Source organism: Nanorana parkeri, unplaced genomic scaffold (genome assembly GCF_000935625.1).
Source record: "Nanorana parkeri isolate BGI_ZX_2015 unplaced genomic scaffold, ASM93562v1 scaffold2305, whole genome shotgun sequence".
Classification (NCBI taxonomy): domain Eukaryota; kingdom Metazoa; phylum Chordata; class Amphibia; order Anura; family Dicroglossidae; genus Nanorana; species Nanorana parkeri.
The window spans coordinates 110,216-132,295 of NW_017308573.1; the positions used below are offsets into that span (position 1 = coordinate 110,216).

General features: G+C 43.1%; 1 protein-coding gene across 1 annotated transcript in view; it reads left to right on the top strand.

The window, feature by feature from the left end:
• Window positions 1-22,080, top strand: part of ZCCHC4 (zinc finger CCHC-type containing 4) — a 34,996-nt gene that overhangs the window by 7,342 nt on the left and 5,574 nt on the right. The window contains exons 5-11 of the mRNA XM_018573263.1: window positions 4,444-4,524; window positions 8,017-8,089; window positions 10,379-10,529; window positions 12,654-12,751; window positions 14,214-14,335; window positions 16,551-16,626; window positions 17,254-17,305. Coding sequence (XP_018428765.1) covers window positions 4,444-4,524; window positions 8,017-8,089; window positions 10,379-10,529; window positions 12,654-12,751; window positions 14,214-14,335; window positions 16,551-16,626; window positions 17,254-17,305 — 653 coding nt within the window. The remainder of the gene's footprint in view (window positions 1-4,443; window positions 4,525-8,016; window positions 8,090-10,378; window positions 10,530-12,653; window positions 12,752-14,213; window positions 14,336-16,550; window positions 16,627-17,253; window positions 17,306-22,080) is intronic.

Below are 22,080 nucleotides of genomic sequence, written 5' to 3' on the forward strand. Positions count from 1 at the left end.
GAAATGTAATGATTTTGGATCGTTTAAAAAAAAAAAATATTTAAAATTGATGTTTCATATCTGTCTTTTCATATACTTTGTACTACATGCTGATAAAAAAAACACACAATGCTCATATGCAAAATGTCATATTTACCAAACTGAAAAGAATGAGTTATGTTTTACTTCTGAACATAAAACACAAAAAATGGAGGTAATCTATACAAAACAATCATGTTACTTTTCCCTTTAACCACCTGCTGTCCGGCCGTTGTAATTAAACGGCCGGACAGCGGCTTCTCGAGAGCGGGTGGGCGTCTGTAGGCGTCCCGTCCCGCTCGTGCCCACCGCTAGGTGGCGGGCACGAGCGGGAAACTGGCATTGAATGTAAACAGCCAGCGATGGCTGTTTACATACAAGCGTTCAGGCGTCTGTAGAAACGCCGGATCGCTTGTAATATGCGTGCGGGTGTGCGCCCCTCCACCGCAGCTGCCGATCTCGAGCTCGCTGTGCCCGGTGTGAGCCCGGAACCGGCACAGCAGCTCTGCGGCCTAAGTTCATACGGAGCTCAGTACACGAGCTCCGTTTGATCTCCTCCTTCGGAATGCGGGCAGTGATGTTAAAACGGAGAGAAGCTGGTCTCTGCTTCATCAGCTTCTCTGTGGGTCCCAAGGTGACATTAGGGGTCTTATAGACCCCTGATGTCTCCATAAAGAGGACCTGTCACTGCAAATTGGCTCTCACATAGGGAGCTTGTTTGCTCCCTATGTGATAGCACTAAAGTTCAGTGAAAAAAAAAGGTTTAAAAAAATTAAAGTTACAAAAAAAATTAAAAGTCACATATCAAAGCAATAAAAAAACGTAAAGTCCCCTTCCCCCACATGCACACATGCGTCGAGTCTGCCTAAATGCGAAAACGATGATTACATTCATTGCGCCGCACATGTTACATATCGCCGCGAACATCGGAGTGAGAGCAATAATTCTAGGGCCATCAATCACTGATAACACTAAACTGATGAGCGGTAAAAGCTTTTAAAGCGTTGGCTGTGGTAGTTTTTTGTGATGTAGCGGGTGCGCACAATTTTAAAGCTTGACATGTTTGGTGTCTAGTTACCCGACGTGACCCGATCTTTTATATTTTACCAAAAAATTGGGTAATAAATGTTTTATAACATAACGTAGGGATACTTTTCGGTACTTTTTTCATTATATAGTAAAAAAAAAACCCGTAGTGGTGGTTAAATACCACCAAAAGAAAGCTCTATCTGTCCCCAAAAAATGGTATAAAATTCATTTCAGTACAGCGTTGCATGACGGAATAAACGTCAGTCAAAGTACCGCAGCGCTGAATACTGAAAAATGGCCTGGCCAGGAAGGGGGTGTAAACACCTGGTCAGCAAGTGGTTAATCTATCTCCCTTCCCTCACCCTTTTCTATCATCTAATCTAATTGGTAAAGCTGTCTTACACTTAAAACAGACAAGGTCACCCCCACATTACCTGATACTGAAAGAGATCCTGTTGCCATACTGTACATATCAGCAACGATCTTCCTTCAAGATAATATGTTCAATGACCTTGTTTTGTCCATTTAATCTCCCTTGAATTATAGATGGTATTATGATATGAAACAGGCCTAAGACTGTTGGTAGGCTCCACCATCTTGGATGTGACCATCAGCAGCCCCAGGCAGACTCAGAGCTGTCACTCATGTGATGCTCTGTAGTATTCCTATCATATATTTAATATTTAGACTCAATGAATAGTCTCTAATTTATCTGATGACTTGACGCAATTTGGGCGGCAGGAGGAAGGGGTGAATTGAAACCTTCAGGAAGTGGTCAGACTCCTACTTAAAGCTCACTTCAAACTTTGCAGAGGTGTTATTAAAAAACCATATGACAGCAATGTGCACCCAGTGTACATGAAGCAGGCAGTTGCTGTATATGAAACTTAGTATTTTTGTTGGCTTTCCTCTTCATATCCTCATGGAAACGGTCACTTCTGTGCTCGGCAAGCAATGTGTTTACATTACAACTGAGCACTGTGTGAGCTTTACACCACCATTCATTAGTCATTGGTGTCGGACTGACTTTCTTGTGGAAATTTTTTTTTATTTCTGTGACTCATGCCTAATAAAAAGCTCATCAAAAATAGAGAGAGCCAGCAATGCGAGTCATGAAAATGTACACACAAATTCACCATCACTGCACCTCTACATTACCACAATTAATGCTAATCACTTACAATCACTTGGGGAAACGTGCTTATCCTCAAATGCTGCAAGTGTTTCATTTAAGAACTGAGGTCCGGTGATGGGGGATCTCCTAACGATTTCCACTTAAAGGAGAACTATGAGGTGAGTGCTTTTCACTCACCTCATAGTTCTAGCCGACCTGTGACAATGAGACTGTCACAGGTCGGCTCAGTAGATCGGGAGGTGAGCGAACACATACCGGCGTTCGCTCACCTCTCGATCCTGTCACGGCTCTCTGCCGTGACAGGGGAGGGGCTGGATTCCCCCCTCCCCGCTCCGATCCGCCAGCGCTGACTGGCGGATCGGACGAGGAAGGGGGTGGGTACAGCTGGCTCTGCCTCTAGATAGGCAGAGCCAGCTGTCACTCACGCAGCTGGGCGGATCCAGACATAATTGTCGGGAACCGCTTCAGCTGCGGCGCCTCAGTATACCGCAAGCAGTAGCAGCTCGCGGTATATTGAGCTTACCCTAAGGAGAACTATGGGGAAAAGCCTTAACCTCATAGTTCTCCTTTTAAGTGGGTTGAAATCCTGATGTTTTCCAATGACCCTTCTGTGTGAAATCAGTCATCACGTTGGATTACATGGCAAGCATCTTGGCCACTAAACGATGGCCACATGTAACGAACTTACCCGTCCTTCGTGTCCGGCGCTTCCTGCGGCTCCGTCGGGGAGCCCGCAACGTCATCAAAAGAGACGTCAGCCAGCTCCTCCCCCTTGCTCCTCTTAAACCGCCGAGTTCACTTGCCTGGCGTTCGTGCAAGGGTGTGTGATGCCAGGCAAGTACCTCCGCCGGACGAGTGCCCCTTCTCACTGCCCTCAGCAGCTTCCTTCCCTCACCTTTCCTCTGGATTCCAGGCAGCATTGCCACGGGCTCCCTAGGCAGCCCATTTCCCCTTGTGTGGAAAGAGCCTTGCAGGCAACTCCCCTGTCAACCACTGGGTGGCGCTGTGGGACCTCGTGAACCAGCAGAGAACATTGCAGGCTATTCCTCCAACAACCTCTGGGTGGCACTGTGGGACCAACACCTTCCAAACAGCAAGTACCAAGCTATATTTGTCTATATGAGAGGAATTGATGAATAAATGCACAGACTGCTACCGCATATTAGAGACTGTATGCCACTACCAAACAGCAAGTACCAAGTTATATTTGTCTATATGAGAGGAATTGAGGAATAAATTCACATACCAGTAATCTGCACCGACTGCTAACACATATTAGAGACTGTATGCAAGTGTTTACAACTTTATTTGAAACTCACCTTATCTGAAGCTGAGATCCACATAATCCCGAACCAGGTGGGCCTGGTGTGTTACACCACAGCAGCAGGGGCGTATATCTGCCGCGAGGCAAACAAGGCGTTTGCCTGGAGCGGCAGATTCCCTGAGAGCGGCACTTGCTGTGGTTCTCGCCCCTTGATAAATTTTATTTATCAAGGGAAGAGAACCGGAGGTTATCGTAGCGGCGGGGACCAGGACGGCGAGTTGCGGCGGTGTCCATCCAGCAGGCAGCGGTCGGCGGCGCTTCTTAATGCCGGGTGAGTGATCGTCGGAGGGGGTTGTCTATGGAGGCTTGTGCTGATGGGGAGGCGGCGTCAACCCCCGGGGGGGGGAGGGGGGTGTTTGGTGCTGATGGTGACGATCGGCCGTCGGTACGGGGGGGCGGCGTTGCTGTTTTGCCTAGGGCAGCAGCATTTGTAAATACACCGCTGCACAGCTGTGACATATATCGTTTGGAGGACAGATTTTCCCAATTCTGGGTCATCAAGTGACAGTGACATAGGTAATCCGAATGACTTTGAAGCATACTATTGTGTTTTTTATGTTTGGAGAGTCCTGATCCCCAGAGCTCTTGTAGAGGTCACTCTAGAAATTCCACCAGTAATTAATATAGAGAGGCTTCTCCACCCTTATAGAAATTCAAAAAAGCAAAACTGGGAATAGACAATCTCTTTAAATATGTGCACAAGCAAATGAATTAAAGAGCAGTCAGGTTTGGTGGAACATTGATGGACAGTCATAAAAAATTTTACAACTTTTCAGACACATTTTATATGAAGCAGGTGAGCTGATGGTTTTTACTCCATGCAGTTTTCTAGATATGATGTAGAAAGGGACTAATAGTTTGTATCATGAAAAACTGCATGCATGTGGTCGGAGTATAAAACAATTTAAAATGACTATATTCTAACCTTATATTATAGATTACATGAATGGATCAGACATCAGGCTTGTGAAGGCTCCAAGCCAAAGGTGAAGAGTCTCTTATTGGATATTGATTTCAGGTAAGCACTTAGCCTTGGTATGTACCTATTACTGTTTAGGTCTTGTTAAAGGAGAACTATGAGGATGAGTGATTTTCACTCATCCTCATAGTTAGTCGACGTGTGACAATGAAAATGCCAGTCTGGATGTGAACAAATAAACACTCAAAATCAATTAGTGAAATTCACCTCATCAGGTGAACATAAGTAAATCAAGTGGATAATTTCTCTGTGCACCAATACCTAAAAATAAAATATCTAAAAATATAACATGTAAAAATAGGAATCAAATTATATATAAATCTTGCAATCTGTATCTTAACCGCAAAAACTTCTATAAGTGTACGTGTAAGAGTACAACTTGTACAAATCCGTGCTTCCACTCTTAATTACTGCATAATGCTACAAATCTTAAACTAGTGTTAAACATATAAGTGACGTAACAAAATATCAATTGCATAGGAAAGGGGTTATGCTGAGGTGACACAATAGCAGTATCTCTACTGCTACAATATACAAGTCCAAAAGCCTCAACAGATGTTGTTTTGGGAAGGGAAAACAATGGATTTACTTTCCTTTCTTAGAAGGCAGCACAATGTCCAAAAAACTGTTCAGTCTATGTTCATACTGAGCAACAATTATATTCCAACAGCGATCTCTTATTTTCCTAGTGATCGGCCGCCTTTTCAGTCCCACATGGATGGGCTACCCGTGCGCAACTTCCCCCTTCCTATTCAGTCAGATTACACCACGCTGTGTCATCGGCGGTTTCCCCTATGATGTCTCAAAGGAAAAGGATGCAGAGAAAAAGGGGAGAGTGCCTAAGTGCAGTAAAAAATGTTTATTTTTCCACGACACACAAAGAAAACACTTACGAGATCGTAGATCTAAAATCACATGTAAGGAAAGGGTTCTCAGCTGTAGGAGGCAAAGACAGGTCTCTCCCTTGACGCGTTTCGTCAATTTGACTTTATCAAATGATAAAGATTGCAAAATTTTATATATAATGTGATTCCTATTTTTACATGTTATATTTTTAGATATTTTATTTTTAGGTATTGGTGCACAGAGAAATTATCCAGTTGATTTACTTACGTTCACCTGATGAGGTGAATTTCACTAATTTTGAGTGTTTATTTGTTCACATCCAGACTGAGCGCAACAAATTAGCATCACTACTCACGATTACTTAATCACAGATTGTTGCAGCTAGTCTATTGTCCAGAGCACTGTTATACTCTTAGCGCAGCTTTTTGCCATTCATTCAATGAAAATGTCACACATTAGCTCTATAGATCGGGAAGTGAGTGAACACATACCGTCACTTGCTCACTTTCCAATCATCTCCCTGCACAGAGCTGTAACTGTCGGTCACTGCTCCCCGCAGGGATTCCCCCTCCCCTCTCCAATCCTCCAGCGCTGAGTGGAGGAATGGACAGGGAAGGGGGCGGGCACAGCTGGCTCTGCCTCTAGATAGGCAGAGCCCGCTGTTAGATAGGCAGAGTCCGCTGTTAATCAGCCAGCTGGGTGGATCTCGACAGTATTGTCAGGATCCTCCCCAGCTGCAGCACTCTCGGTATATAGCTCGCTATATACTGAGCTTTGTGCCACAGGAGGAGGTTAGTATATGTCCTCCCATGACCCTAAAGAGAACTGTGGGATAAAAAGGTTACCCCATACTTCTCTTTTAAATAAAACCAGTCAGCAGAGAAACATTAAAGTGGACCTTTACCCTCTTTTACTAAAAATCACCTTGGCATTTAGATCTACATGCTGATAAGAAATCATCTTACATTCATTAGTTAAACATATTTTTCTTTTACTTACAATTATTGTTTTCCACTTCCTGGTTCTCTTGGGCATTAGTGATGTCATCCCTAAAATAAGTGTTGCATCTTGGGAAGGTTACATCAGCAGAGCATTGCTGAGAAATCTCATCCCTAATCTCAGGAGATCTCAGGGAAAGGCATTTTCCTCCATGGTCACATGCCCTAGTCACATGTGCCAGAGTTCCAGGAAGTAAAGGGAGATATATTAATCTGCTCTTAGTAAAAATGGCCACTGTGGGAAGAATGGGGAGGAAAAGAAAAATAATGTATGTAAAGAATGCAGAGCCTGCAATTATCTAAAAGTATGTGTTTGTAGATTTGTCATTACTAAATATTTCTTAATGTGTATTTGTTGTCGTTTCTTTGGTATGGGTAAATTTCCTCTTTAAGGGCCTGTATTGACAGGTTTTTGTTCCTGTCAAATAGGTTTTGCATTCTCATATAAGTCTATAGAAATGCAAAATCTGCTGGAACCGGGCCAAATGCAAGTCAAAAGGTGGTCAACTGTACCTGTCAATAAATTCTTAACAATGTCAGAAGCATCTGAAACTGATTCCATGAATACAAGCACAAAGCTCATTGACACGGGCTCTAAGGCTGCCATTGTTGACCTCTAACTTCTGAAAATGCTGGTTGCCTGTTGAGCTGACTATCAGTTTTTAGCATTTTTGAGTCACTGACCCAGAGCAAGTAAACGGATAGGGATTTTATCTTCTCTCTGGCTTTCCTGGCATGCTACTTGTTCCATGTTCTTGATTCAGAAATTTTTAATCTTGAAGGTAAGCACAGCAGCCAGGAGACTCTCATATTTAGAAGGAGGTGGTAAACAATTAACGCTTCGAAGTTCTCTCATGAAAGGTTAATTTTAGGTGACCTGTTCACACTGGGCTGTACAAACAATGCAAATAACAAAAGCCAAAAGAGAGTGGGGTCACCTCTGTGTGCACATATCCTTAGTTGTCTAGGTATACAAGCCATAGACCAAGCCAACAAGTGCTGTATCATTGGTCTCTATATTGGAAAGTACAGCCCATTGTTTTTGTAGCTTGGAGATAATTTTTTTGGAAATTTCAAAGACGAACAAGCTGTCTCTTGATGTCTGATGTATGGGCCACAGTGTGCAGAAGGTTGAGCACCATGCCTCTAGAGAATGCGTATAAAATAAAGAAATGTTTTCTACACATACCTCTCCAGCTTGTGGTGAATATCCAGATGGTTTTGTTTTTAACTAACCTCTTCGTGACTATGCAACAGCTGCTGTGTTATGCAAAGGTTTGGTTAAGACACAAATGCAGCTCGGATACACAAGGCGTCTAGGTGGGTTTGTGGCTTTTTCTAGCATAATTCTGTGCAGTGCAACCTCCCTCTCATGAAGCATGTGTAGGTGAAGCTTCAATGGGCCAGTGAACACAGACTTGTATTTTACAGGCTTACAAATAGGGCCATTTAGAACATGAGGAATGCCACCATTTTAAATCTTAAGGCAGATAGATGCAGAGGATGGAGACCAAAAAGAAGACTAAAGCCAATCGGGCTGGTGCTCCCAAAGTCAGGTTATAGGCATATCATAGAGGGCAGTTTGTGACTTTAATGCGTTATGCTGCGTTCACATTGACTGCAATGTTTGAGTATTTTGCCTCAAAATGACAAATACAGTTACTGATCCCTTTTTTTTGCTTTTCAGGTATTCCCAGTTTTACAGCAAGCATGAATTTTGTCACTACAACATGTTTAACCATCATTTTTTTGGTGGAGAGGTAGGCTTTTAAAATAACTGTTCTGTTTGTTGGCAATGGATGTTTACAATTTACCAACAATGGAAAAAAGAAACGGTGCCAGTATTGCCTACAGCACCATTCATATGTTGGCTGTCATTTTCTGGACAGCACCAAAATACAGGCTGCGAACTCATCCACCTTTTCCTTTTCTTTCCTGCAAACAAGCTTCAATTCGCTCTTGCTGACCTATTTGTACTCCTAGACCCAGTCCCTGTAACTGCCTGGAAGTGTGTAATGCTTTTACCCATATTTTGTGTATTACAGTTAATAAAAATATATTTTTCTCCCAGGCACATGAAACATTGCATTAGAATATTTCTATTTCCAGCCAGCAAGTGGAGCTCTAGGCTCCATTTCATACATTTTCAAGGCTATCTTTAGCTGCTTTATTGAGAAAAGGCTTGTTACTCAATAGCACATTTACATGAGTCAGAGGAGTGACTGACATTTCAGTAAGAGTCTGAAAGTAAACAGCTTCTGCAGTGTTTTCTGCATAGAAAACTCAAAATGCGATGTAAATTCTGTGCCATGGGTGCACCCTGTCATGTATGTTTATTTGTAAAACAACGACTTTAAAGAAACCGTAAAAAAGGGAAAAATTGTTTAAGAACATAAACTTTTACATTATAATTGACACAAGACCATTAGAGGCTTATTCAACTGTGAAAGAGTCACTCTACTCAAAACTGTCAACATTTTTCTCTAATGCCTGCATCTGTAAAGCAATACAGCAGTGGCAGATTTCATATATCTTTTTTAGATTGTAAGCCCACCCAACCATCTTGTTTTTATATTGTAAAGCCCTGCACAAACTGTTGGCGCTATATAAACGTTCCGGTAGAGTGCGATCTGCAAAAAATAGAGTTTGCAGCTTTTTTTGCAGATCACACTGGACTGGGACGCAGGCACTAATGTGCAACGCATGTGGGTGCCGGCGATCGCACCACGGGCTGGGGGCGTGGCTGCGGTGCCATTGAGTTCAATGCACCGCCACGCTCCCTCCCGTCCCCAAAAAAACTGAGCCGGTCGGGTTGCGTTCCAGTGGCCGAATGCACTGGAACTCACTCCTGATGGTGTGACAGGGCCCTTAAACAGTGTCTAAAGGATGAACTAGCTGTTTTGTTATAGCAAGAAATCCATTTTTTCTTATACTTTCTAAAAACAGTCATGTGCAATCATGTTCGATTCTGTAGAATAGGCAATTTGTTGGTTTTCTACTGGCTGAAATACTTCCATGTCAGTCTGTCTGATCTGTAGAGAATCTTGCAGTTGAGGAATCCAGGTAGTCTGTTTTCATGAACTGAAGCTTTGTTTGCAGCCTTATAAAATCTTTATACAGTATTCAAGAACATTTTAAAATTAGTGAAGTTTTTTAAACAGAGTTGCTAAACCTTATTAATGATTTTAACACTTATTAAAGGCCAAAATACAGGTATTCCTCACTTAACGACCGAGTTCCGTTCCTACGACCAAGTCGTTAAACGAATTGGTTGTTAAGTGAGGAACTCTATACAGTACTGTACTGCATTAGTACAGTACTGTATAGTGTTGCAGAGGTACAGTACTGAACAGTGTACTTTACATTCGGCAATGCAATAAAATACTCACCTAGACCCGCAGTGAAGAACGGAGTACAGCACTTCCGCCGGCGAGACGTCACACTGCCACGTTCCCGCACGTAAGGTCGGTCGTAAGTGCGAGTGGTCGCAAAACAGGTAAGTCGGTAAGCGATGAATGTCTGTACCAAGATACAAGTAAAAAACCTGTTAACAGGTAAAATGCAGATTTTGCTGCAATTTGCAGCTTCAATCCAGAGATTTTCTGCACAGTATTTTTTCTGCCACTAGATGTCCTCAGTCTAATGTCAGCATCATTCAACCCACTTCCCCAGAGCCTAGGCTATATTGGACCTGCTCCCAGCCTGTGACTGGACGGTGAAAGGAGAAGCAGCACAGTGATGAGATCATCCTCTTGTCCCTCTTGCTTTATTTCTTATCAGCATGCTGCTTGTCAGCACAATAACTTACTGGTTCCTTGTGCTGCTTCTTCCTTTCTCACACACCAGCCCTGCTGTACAGGGACTGCCAGAGGCTGATTCCAGGTCAAATTCAGGTACTTACACTGCTTGCAGTAAAAAAAAAAAAAAATGTATTAATGAATACAGATCTGCATTCATTTTTGTCTTTTATATCCGCTTTAAATGACCTGCATATACAGTATGTAAATGACTGCTGACATCTGGGTTAAGGAATCTGTTGGGTCTTTCAGGCTCCAAAGGCTGTATGTCAGAGCTTCCTGCAGGAAGATGATGGAGATGGGATTATCATGGTGACTGACCCACCATTTGGAGGTTTAGTGGAACCACTGTCTTTCAGCTTTAAAAAAATGAGTGAGATGTGGAGAACGCCATCAAACACAGGTATGGTGGTACTGATTATTATTACATTGTTTTGACGCTCAGTTTAGATTTGGGATGCGTTCTGATAAGTATCCACTAGAGGGCGAGCTGCTGCCTCATATGGATTCTAGTACTTCTGCAATTGTGCCATTGAATTAAAGGCTTACACATATCCAAGAGCTGCCACTTGTGTATTCTGTAGCATTTACCAAATAACACTGGATCATCTTTTACATTTTTGGGGCAAATTAAGCAACTAATATATTTTCACAGAGCAAGGAAAACCACAACACCCAATACCCAATATGTTACAGGAACTTACATTCTGATGTTCCTAACGCAGTCACACAAAGGCACACATGATGTGGTCAATTTAACACGCAGTTAGTGTCGCTGATGGGACTTAAAGCCAGGGCTTGGCATACAAAAGCGCTAATCCCTACACCTCCCCTGCACCTTTACTTTAACACAATAAATACAAATCACTTGCAAAGGTGGAAATGGGCTTTAAAGTGTATTTCCACGTTTGCAGTGAGATTTAAGAAAACCCCTCTATATGTTTGTGTTCCCATTCACACATCATATCTAAAAATAATGTTACCAAATATTTCTTACCTTTTATAGATGTGCCTGTGTAGCCGGCCTTTACAAGCCTCTCTCTCAATTTTCAGTTCACAGGAAACTCTGGCTGTCTCCATAGAAAGACTAGAGACAGAATGAGCTTCCGCTCATATACATACACTGCTTCTAGATCTTTAACCCTTTGTTGGGACAGACAGTGTTCAGATCTAGTTTACACCTGATAATGAGATCTGCCAACACAGTACAGGCCGGATGAAATGAAGACAATTCAGCTTAGAGGAAACTAGTTGTACATAAGCAGCCATTTCTTTTTTAAGTTATGTTATGTGAATGAGAACCTGTAACAAATATAGAATAGTTGTTATCCCAATTTGGCTGTAAAAGTGAAAACGCACTTTAAGGTGTTGACTACAAGTGCTTTACAATCTGGACCTATGGTACAATAACGGCAATTATGAAGTTTAACCAGAGCACTCTCTATTAGTCTGTAAATGGATTACACATAAATCTGAGTTCAGGGAATTCAGATGGCACAAAGGGAATTCATTCTGGGTATTTTTCCAGTACAGTACAAATCATATTTGCTCAGTATTTTGGTTTTCCATTCAGGGCCACTGTAGTACACCAGTCGTACTCCCTTTTATTGGTGGTCTGGGAACCCCTTTTCCTTTCCTGTCTGTAAGGCAGGAGAATTATTCCCAAACAAACCCCTAATGGGAAAGAAGACCATCATTAATTCTCTGCAAATGTGCTTTGACCTCTAAAGCCCCATTCACATTGAGCGATTTATCGCGCAATATCGCGCTCCAATGCATTTCAATGGGGCAAAGGGTCCTGCTGTCGCGGGTCGCGTGTCGCTACAGCAGGACCCTTTTTGGAGCGGATTTAGCCGCGATTCAAGCTTGCTCAATGCAAGCTTGAACGCGATGTCGCGCAATATGCAAATCGCGCGACAAACGCGCGATTTGCATATCGCGCAGTGGGAACGGGGCCTAAATTGACGTTTCTCAAGCAGGGTGCCGCGACACCCTGGGGTACCTTCTGGCTGTTTAGGGTTGCCGAGAATTGTTCACACTGTGTCATGCCTTTTATATGGTGAAGGCAAGCCGGCCGGGGGTCCCGATGTGAAGGGGAACTTGTGACATGAAAAAGAAGCTCTGATGTAAAAGAGGGGGACTCGGCGTGAATGGGGGCTTCTGATGTGAAGGCAGTGTGCTCCTAATGAGGGTTCTGATGTGAAAGAGGGGGGTTCCTGATGTGAAGGGGGTTCTGATGTGAAGGGGGAACCCCGCCTTAAAATCCCCTATCTGGGATAAGGGTCTGGTATGGATCTTGAAGGAGCCACACATCGTTTTTTCATTTACATTTTGAATTGGATTGACTCGAGAAATTGCATACTTTTAAGGGGTGCAATGACTGAAAGAAGGTTGAGAAATGCTGCTCTAACTAATGACGAAAGGTGAAATTTGGTTGATACTGCAGGTCTGGGCCTTTTACTTGTAATGAGAAAACAAGATTTAACAATATTGCTATTATATAATAAAACCCTTTTCTTCTCATCAGGAAGTTCCATCGAGCTGCCCACATTTTGGATATTTCCCTACTTCTTTGAATCTCGTATTCTGCAGTCTTCTGCTGGGTTTAGCATGCTGGATTATCAGGTGAGCACAGCACTGCGTGTCTGGTTACATACACCATTTCCTGGATATGGTTTCATATGATTATCCCAATTTAGAATCCGGAGGACTAGTGCAGGGCTCAAAATTTCCACTCGCCTGCTCGCATTTGGCGAGTAAAAATAAAGTGAGGACGAGTGGAAATTTGGGTCTCCAAGTACCGGCCAGCGGTCCAACTCCGGCCTGCGAGCCGGTACTATGTGGCCCGCAGCCAGCTGACATGTCAGGCACACGGTCGCAGACCGCGTACCTGGCTTGCGGGAGCAGCTCCACGGTCTGCATCTGTGTCGGATGCAGACCGCAGAGCAGCTCCTGTCAGCTCTGGCTTCCTTCGGCCGGAGCTCTGACAGTTCTGAGCTCCGGCCGAAAGAAAGAATGTATGTGAGGAGGATCGATCACTGGTTGTCTGGGAGTGATTAGTGAGATCAGCTGCAGACCTCACTAATCACCCCCAGATAACTAGTGATCGATCCTGCTCACAGCCTCCTCCCTGCAAAGACGTGAACAGGTGAGGGGGCACGGGTGGGGAGTGGCCATACACCTTACAACCATCGCGCGACTTTCCTTATGCGATGGTTGTAAGGTCATTAAAATCTCGTACGATCTGCACATCTTGGACAGGCAGATCGTACTTGCGATCATCGCATCGCTAGTAGCTCAGGACTTGAAATTTTGAGCCCTGCCCTAGTGTATAATGTAATACATTTTAAAAACTTTTTCAGGTCACCCAGTATACATGCTTTTCTCCTTGGGCACTATATCACAGTATTATTGAACTGTTTAAGCCTTGCCCTATTTGTTTTCTTTTGATCTATATAGTTAAACATACACAGTATATATTTTGTTCATGCAATTGCCCTAGCTCCAGTACTAATTGAAAATACAAAACTTTTGTATATACACTGCCTGGCCAAAAAAAAAAAGTCACCACTTAGATTTAGCTAAGCAAGTAGGTCAGAGTCTTCCATTGGATAATAGGTCCCGGTTCAGCAAAGTTATGTTCCAAAAATATTTAGGCCAGCTGCCTACCTGAATATACTGAATGACCAGATTTGTTTCTTCCCTGATGGCACATTGGGAATATTCCAAGATGACAATGCCAGGATTCATCAGGTGAAAGAGTGGTTCAGGGAGCATGAGAAGTCCAGACCTTAACTCCATTGAGAATCTTTGGGATGTGCTGGAGAAGACTTTATGCCGTGGCCCGACTCTCCCATCATCGCTACAAGATGTTGGTGCAAAATGAATGCAACTCTGGATGGAAATAAATGTTGTGACATTGCATCAGCTAATGGTGCCTCTGCGAATGTGTGCCATAATCAAAACTAAAGGCGTTCCGACAAAATATTATTTTTTTTTGGCCAGGCAGTGAATGTGGTTGTTGGGATATGCATAGTTATTGTTCAGCCTGGTTATGATTTTATTCTAAATCTTGTTGGTGTTTCAGGTGGATTATGATAACCATACTGTATACAAACATGGAAAAACTGGAAGGAAACAGTCACCGGTCCGTATTTTTACCAATCTTTCACCTGAAAAAATTGGGCTTCCAGCAAGTGAAGGCTACAGGTATAACACTGACAGAAACATGTGAACTGTACATGCTATATTTAAGTCAACCCTGAAAGTCTAATTCGATAATTTTTCATATAATCGCAGACCAGAGCAACTGTGAATATTTTGTATACTTTTTTAGCTGTACCATGTATGCATCAGTGGAAAACTGACCCAGGAGTGTGCTCTCACCCTTAATTGGTGTTGAGAAAGGCTCCATTAAAGGAGAACTATGGGGTTAGGGCTTTTCCCCATAGTTCTCCTTAGGGTAACGGGAGGACACAAACTAGCGTCCTCCCGTCACCCTAAGCTCAGTATACCGCGAGCTACAGCTAGCGGTATACTGAGACGCCGCAGTATACCGCGAGCTGCAGCGGATCCCGACAATTATGTCTGGATCCGCCCAGCTGCGTGAGTGACAGCTGGCTCTGACTATCTAGAGGCAGAGCCAGCTGTACCTGCTCCCTCCCCCGTCCGTTCCGCAAGTCAGCACTGGAGGATCAGAGAGGGGAGGGGGAAATCCAGCCAATCCCCTGTCACGGCAGAGAGCTGTGACAGGATCGAGAAGTGAGCGAATGCACTTACAATGTAGTCTACAGTACAGTAGAGTAAACTCAGTTATTCGGCACCCACGGGGATAGGTAGGTGCTGGATAACTGTATTTTCTGGTTGCTTGATAGTTAATAGTAACTCTCAAGCAACCATCCCCAAGGCCATCTGCTTCCCCATTCACCTAGCTTCCGCAGCCGGCAGGTGAATGTAAACAGCAGGGAGCAATAGCTACAGCAGCAGATAGTACACAATAGGGAGCAATAGCCAGACTGCTATTGGCTATTTCAAATTGCCATAGAAGGCTGGCTATTGCACCTGCCCACTGAGTACAGACGTGGACCTGAGAGAGAACTTTCTCTCTCAGGTCCACTCCTCCTCTTAGTGGGTGGTGTTTTAATAGCAAGCCTGCTGTTGTAATTTGAAATAGCCAATAGCAGTCTGGCTATTGCGCCCTATTGTGTACTATCTGCTGCTGTAGCAGACAGTACAGTACACTGCAGTACACTCCTCGGTTTACGATAAGATCGCATTGCGATGGGTTTATCAGAATGTAGCCCTATCGTAAACCGAGGAGTGTCTGTATATTAAGAGTTTCTTACTGGATGACTGTGTACTTTTATACATGCAGCAGACACTCCTTTTCATCATGTATCCAATGTATTATTTAGTATTAATACCTCATGAGACAAACTGAAAATAACATTGAACTTCAGCTTTTCCTCCAATTTTGCACAGTTGCTCCTCTCCTGTACAGAAATTGCTGACTCTGATGTCACTGCACACTGTGTTACCTATGGCGCTCTGCATGCAAATTCAGCCTGACACCTGCCCATCAAGGCATTTTATTATATGCATGACTTCTCAAGAGAGCCAGCTGACAGCCCACTGCTTGCATCAGAGCTTTTGATAGGAGTACTGAGGCAAGGTGCTGTGATGTTTCCAGGAATCTATGTACAGCACCCTGATGGCCCCTGCTACCAGCTATGATCTGCCTGCATTGCATAAACAAAATTGTAATGCAGTCATTCGAATCACATAGCACTTCACCTGGCTCATTTAACAAGAAGTGCTATACCAGCTTACGATCATTTTTTTACCATCAAAAAAAGGTATAATCCTTAGGTAAAGGGCATAACCAAATTAGAAGCTTCATGTCTTTCGTAACAATTTTTTAAAATCCAGTGTGCTTAAAGGGACTCTGTCTCTACCTGAAACAACTGCCCCCCTCTAAGGTCCCTTAAGGGACAGACTGAGCGTCCTCTCATTAACATACAACACTTCTATAACCCTTTGTTAGGGCAGACCGTGTTCAAATCTAGTTTGCAGTTGATAATAATCTGTCTGTAATGTAGTCTATATCTTTCCCAATGTAACACAGGTGCTGGAAGCATTTCTGCATAGTTCCACCCAAACATGCATAGGTATGAGATGACCTTTATCCAGTCCAGCCATTTTCTGGCTGATTGGACAATGATGTCATGGCTGTTGCAAGTGGACAACCACTGCTAAAGAACATAGATTGAGCAACTAAAAGCTTCCTCCAATCACCACTGTTCCTCTCTGAGAAAAGCAGGGAACCCTCGCTTGTGAGCTGTCAGATCATCCAATAACCTGATTGGTCTCTGGGTATCTTTTATATTGACATTCTCCTTATTCATTATTATGTTCTGTCTTTTAGGTTCTGTTCACGGTGTCGGAGATATGTGTCCTCTGAAAATAAGCACTGTGAAAGCTGCAACTCTTGCACCTCCAAGGTAGGTGTGTGTGTGTGTGTAAGTAATTGTGTCCATATGAAGTTTGTATGTTTTTGTTATGGTTGCGCAAGCTTTAGGTTTAAAACAATTAAAACCGTCATAGAGCCCTGTGCTTTAATATGTAATATGTCTTTGTAATATCCCTTCGCACACGGTACCGATGTACCCCAGAATCCAACGGCTGCTGGAACAACTTATTGATGGCGCAACAGCATACAATCTAGATGATATGTTGTCCGCACACCATTCTGCTTTGGAATGTCATCTTTATTCCTATTCCTTTAGCATGACCTGGAATGCAACATTTCGGAGCCTCACAGGACCTCTTCATCAGGCAAAGTGTCCAAACGTTTCATACAATTTGCCTAATGTAGGGGTCATGTGAGGCTCCGAAACGTTGCATTCACATGTCATTCTAAAGGAATAGGAATAAAGATGACATTCCGAAGCAGAATGGTGCGCGGACAACATATCTTCTAGTTCATATGTAATATGTGACACTTTGTATATAAAATGTAATCAATCCAAATACAGCACAGTCTGTATTCCTGATGTGTACTTGAATTTGTCCATACTTCTCCACATGGATATCTGCTGCTGAAGTATCACATGTTTGTGTCTTAACAGGATGGCAGAGAGTGGAAGCATTGCTCCCTATGCAATAAATGTGTGAAACCTTGTAAGTAATGACTAGCAGAGCCTATATTTGTTTCATGGTTTTACTGATTAGTATACGAGTAAAAATGAACTGAACTCTGAACGTTGTGGCCAAAAATAGCAGGCACCTTGCTAGAGGCAGAGCTTGGCTTCCTCATGTCAAAACCTCCAGCAAGGAGAACAGCGAGCAGCACAGCGGTGACATCACCAAATCTCACTTCAGATCTCCTAAGACTAGCAGTCAGAGATTTCGTACTTCAGATATACAGATATTATGGATTTGGCACAGGAGTACCTAGGCACACTCTCACATACACTCGTTTTTCATGAGGAATTCCAGACAAAGGTCATTTTTTGGGGTGCTACTTAGGCCCAATAATATGTATAAATGTTACCTATAACATAGTAAAATCTAGCATTTTAACCACTTAGTGACAGCCTGTAATATCCCTTCATTACTAGGTCATTGTTTGACTGACAATTACTGCAACACTGCACCCAAATGAATTTTATATTTTTTAATACTATTTTAAGACCGATACAGCTCTTTTTGATGTTTTATATATTTTTTTTTTTTATTATAACCACTTTTTAATGTATAAAAAGACCAAAAAGTAAAAAATAAATACTGTTTCCCTTACTTTCTGTTTATGTTATTATGCTAGGAAAAGACACCCCCAAAGTGATCCCATTTTTAGCCACAAACCTATGGTAGTCTATAAAATTTCATTTCTCTCCCGTTCATTGAAGGACACAGGGAACAGATCGGAGATATATTTAAGTCAACCCTGAAAGTCTAATTCGATAATTTTTCATATAATCGCAGACCAGAGCAACTGTGAATATTTTGTATACTTTTTTAGCTGTACCATGTATGCATCAGTGGAAAACTGACCCAGGAGTGTGCTCTCACCCTTAATTGGTGTTGAGAAAGGCTCCATTAAAGGAGAACTATGGGGTTAGGGCTTTTCCCCATAGTTCTCCTTAGGGTAACGGGAGGACACAAACTAGCGTCCTCCCGTCACCCTAAGCTCAGTATACCGCGAGCTACAGCTAGCGGTATACTGAGACGCCGCAGTATACCGCGAGCTGCAGCGGATCCCGACAATTATGTCTGGATCCGCCCAGCTGCGTGAGTGACAGCTGGCTCTGACTATCTAGAGGCAGAGCCAGCTGTACCTGCTCCCTCCCCCGTCCGTTCCGCAAGTCAGCACTGGAGGATCAGAGAGGGGAGGGGGAAATCCAGCCAATCCCCTGTCACGGCAGAGAGCTGTGACAGGATCGAGAAGTGAGCGAATGCACTTACAATGTAGTCTACAGTACAGTAGAGTAAACTCAGTTATTCGGCACCCACGGGGATAGGTAGGTGCTGGATAACTGTATTTTCTGGTTGCTTGATAGTTAATAGTAACTCTCAAGCAACCATCCCCAAGGCCATCTGCTTCCCCATTCACCTAGCTTCCGCAGCCGGCAGGTGAATGTAAACAGCAGGGAGCAATAGCTACAGCAGCAGATAGTACACAATAGGGAGCAATAGCCAGACTGCTATTGGCTATTTCAAATTGCCATAGAAGGCTGGCTATTGCACCTGCCCACTGAGTACAGACGTGGACCTGAGAGAGAACTTTCTCTCTCAGGTCCACTCCTCCTCTTAGTGGGTGGTGTTTTAATAGCAAGCCTGCTGTTGTAATTTGAAATAGCCAATAGCAGTCTGGCTATTGCGCCCTATTGTGTACTATCTGCTGCTGTAGCAGACAGTACAGTACACTGCAGTACACTCCTCGGTTTACGATAAGATCGCATTGCGATGGGTTTATCAGAATGTAGCCCTATCGTAAACCGAGGAGTGTCTGTATATTAAGAGTTTCTTACTGGATGACTGTGTACTTTTATACATGCAGCAGACACTCCTTTTCATCATGTATCCAATGTATTATTTAGTATTAATACCTCATGAGACAAACTGAAAATAACATTGAACTTCAGCTTTTCCTCCAATTTTGCACAGTTGCTCCTCTCCTGTACAGAAATTGCTGACTCTGATGTCACTGCACACTGTGTTACCTATGGCGCTCTGCATGCAAATTCAGCCTGACACCTGCCCATCAAGGCATTTTATTATATGCATGACTTCTCAAGAGAGCCAGCTGACAGCCCACTGCTTGCATCAGAGCTTTTGATAGGAGTACTGAGGCAAGGTGCTGTGATGTTTCCAGGAATCTATGTACAGCACCCTGATGGCCCCTGCTACCAGCTATGATCTGCCTGCATTGCATAAACAAAATTGTAATGCAGTCATTCGAATCACATAGCACTTCACCTGGCTCATTTAACAAGAAGTGCTATACCAGCTTACGATCATTTTTTTACCATCAAAAAAAGGTATAATCCTTAGGTAAAGGGCATAACCAAATTAGAAGCTTCATGTCTTTCGTAACAATTTTTTAAAATCCAGTGTGCTTAAAGGGACTCTGTCTCTACCTGAAACAACTGCCCCCCTCTAAGGTCCCTTAAGGGACAGACTGAGCGTCCTCTCATTAACATACAACACTTCTATAACCCTTTGTTAGGGCAGACCGTGTTCAAATCTAGTTTGCAGTTGATAATAATCTGTCTGTAATGTAGTCTATATCTTTCCCAATGTAACACAGGTGCTGGAAGCATTTCTGCATAGTTCCACCCAAACATGCATAGGTATGAGATGACCTTTATCCAGTCCAGCCATTTTCTGGCTGATTGGACAATGATGTCATGGCTGTTGCAAGTGGACAACCACTGCTAAAGAACATAGATTGAGCAACTAAAAGCTTCCTCCAATCACCACTGTTCCTCTCTGAGAAAAGCAGGGAACCCTCGCTTGTGAGCTGTCAGATCATCCAATAACCTGATTGGTCTCTGGGTATCTTTTATATTGACATTCTCCTTATTCATTATTATGTTCTGTCTTTTAGGTTCTGTTCACGGTGTCGGAGATATGTGTCCTCTGAAAATAAGCACTGTGAAAGCTGCAACTCTTGCACCTCCAAGGTAGGTGTGTGTGTGTGTGTAAGTAATTGTGTCCATATGAAGTTTGTATGTTTTTGTTATGGTTGCGCAAGCTTTAGGTTTAAAACAATTAAAACCGTCATAGAGCCCTGTGCTTTAATATGTAATATGTCTTTGTAATATCCCTTCGCACACGGTACCGATGTACCCCAGAATCCAACGGCTGCTGGAACAACTTATTGATGGCGCAACAGCATACAATCTAGATGATATGTTGTCCGCACACCATTCTGCTTTGGAATGTCATCTTTATTCCTATTCCTTTAGCATGACCTGGAATGCAACATTTCGGAGCCTCACAGGACCTCTTCATCAGGCAAAGTGTCCAAACGTTTCATACAATTTGCCTAATGTAGGGGTCATGTGAGGCTCCGAAACGTTGCATTCACATGTCATTCTAAAGGAATAGGAATAAAGATGACATTCCGAAGCAGAATGGTGCGCGGACAACATATCTTCTAGTTCATATGTAATATGTGACACTTTGTATATAAAATGTAATCAATCCAAATACAGCACAGTCTGTATTCCTGATGTGTACTTGAATTTGTCCATACTTCTCCACATGGATATCTGCTGCTGAAGTATCACATGTTTGTGTCTTAACAGGATGGCAGAGAGTGGAAGCATTGCTCCCTATGCAATAAATGTGTGAAACCTTGTAAGTAATGACTAGCAGAGCCTATATTTGTTTCATGGTTTTACTGATTAGTATACGAGTAAAAATGAACTGAACTCTGAACGTTGTGGCCAAAAATAGCAGGCACCTTGCTAGAGGCAGAGCTTGGCTTCCTCATGTCAAAACCTCCAGCAAGGAGAACAGCGAGCAGCACAGCGGTGACATCACCAAATCTCACTTCAGATCTCCTAAGACTAGCAGTCAGAGATTTCGTACTTCAGATATACAGATATTATGGATTTGGCACAGGAGTACCTAGGCACACTCTCACATACACTCGTTTTTCATGAGGAATTCCAGACAAAGGTCATTTTTTGGGGTGCTACTTAGGCCCAATAATATGTATAAATGTTACCTATAACATAGTAAAATCTAGCATTTTAACCACTTAGTGACAGCCTGTAATATCCCTTCATTACTAGGTCATTGTTTGACTGACAATTACTGCAACACTGCACCCAAATGAATTTTATATTTTTTAATACTATTTTAAGACCGATACAGCTCTTTTTGATGTTTTATATATTTTTTTTTTTTATTATAACCACTTTTTAATGTATAAAAAGACCAAAAAGTAAAAAATAAATACTGTTTCCCTTACTTTCTGTTTATGTTATTATGCTAGGAAAAGACACCCCCAAAGTGATCCCATTTTTAGCCACAAACCTATGGTAGTCTATAAAATTTCATTTCTCTCCCGTTCATTGAAGGACACAGGGAACAGATCGGAGATCATGTACTGTAGGGTAATATCGCCACCTGCAGGAGAAGGACGCTAGGCACAAAAAAACTAAAGACCAATTACAGCCTAGGGGCGGCCCCTACGGGCTACCTTGGATGAGATCATTAAGGATCTGAGGGGCGGTAAGAGTACCTTCCTGCCTCAGTCGAAAAAACCCAGGGACCAGCGGCGGAAGCCTGGTCCTTCCTTTTCCGCTCACAAGCGGCTTTTTCGTCCGCCCCCGCCCTCTGAGAAGGGCGGGAAGTTCAACAGGCCGACGCCTTCCCAGGCCGCTAAGCGGCCCTGGCAGCCCAGGAACGCCAAGCCCCAGGGTAAGCCCCCCTCAGCATGA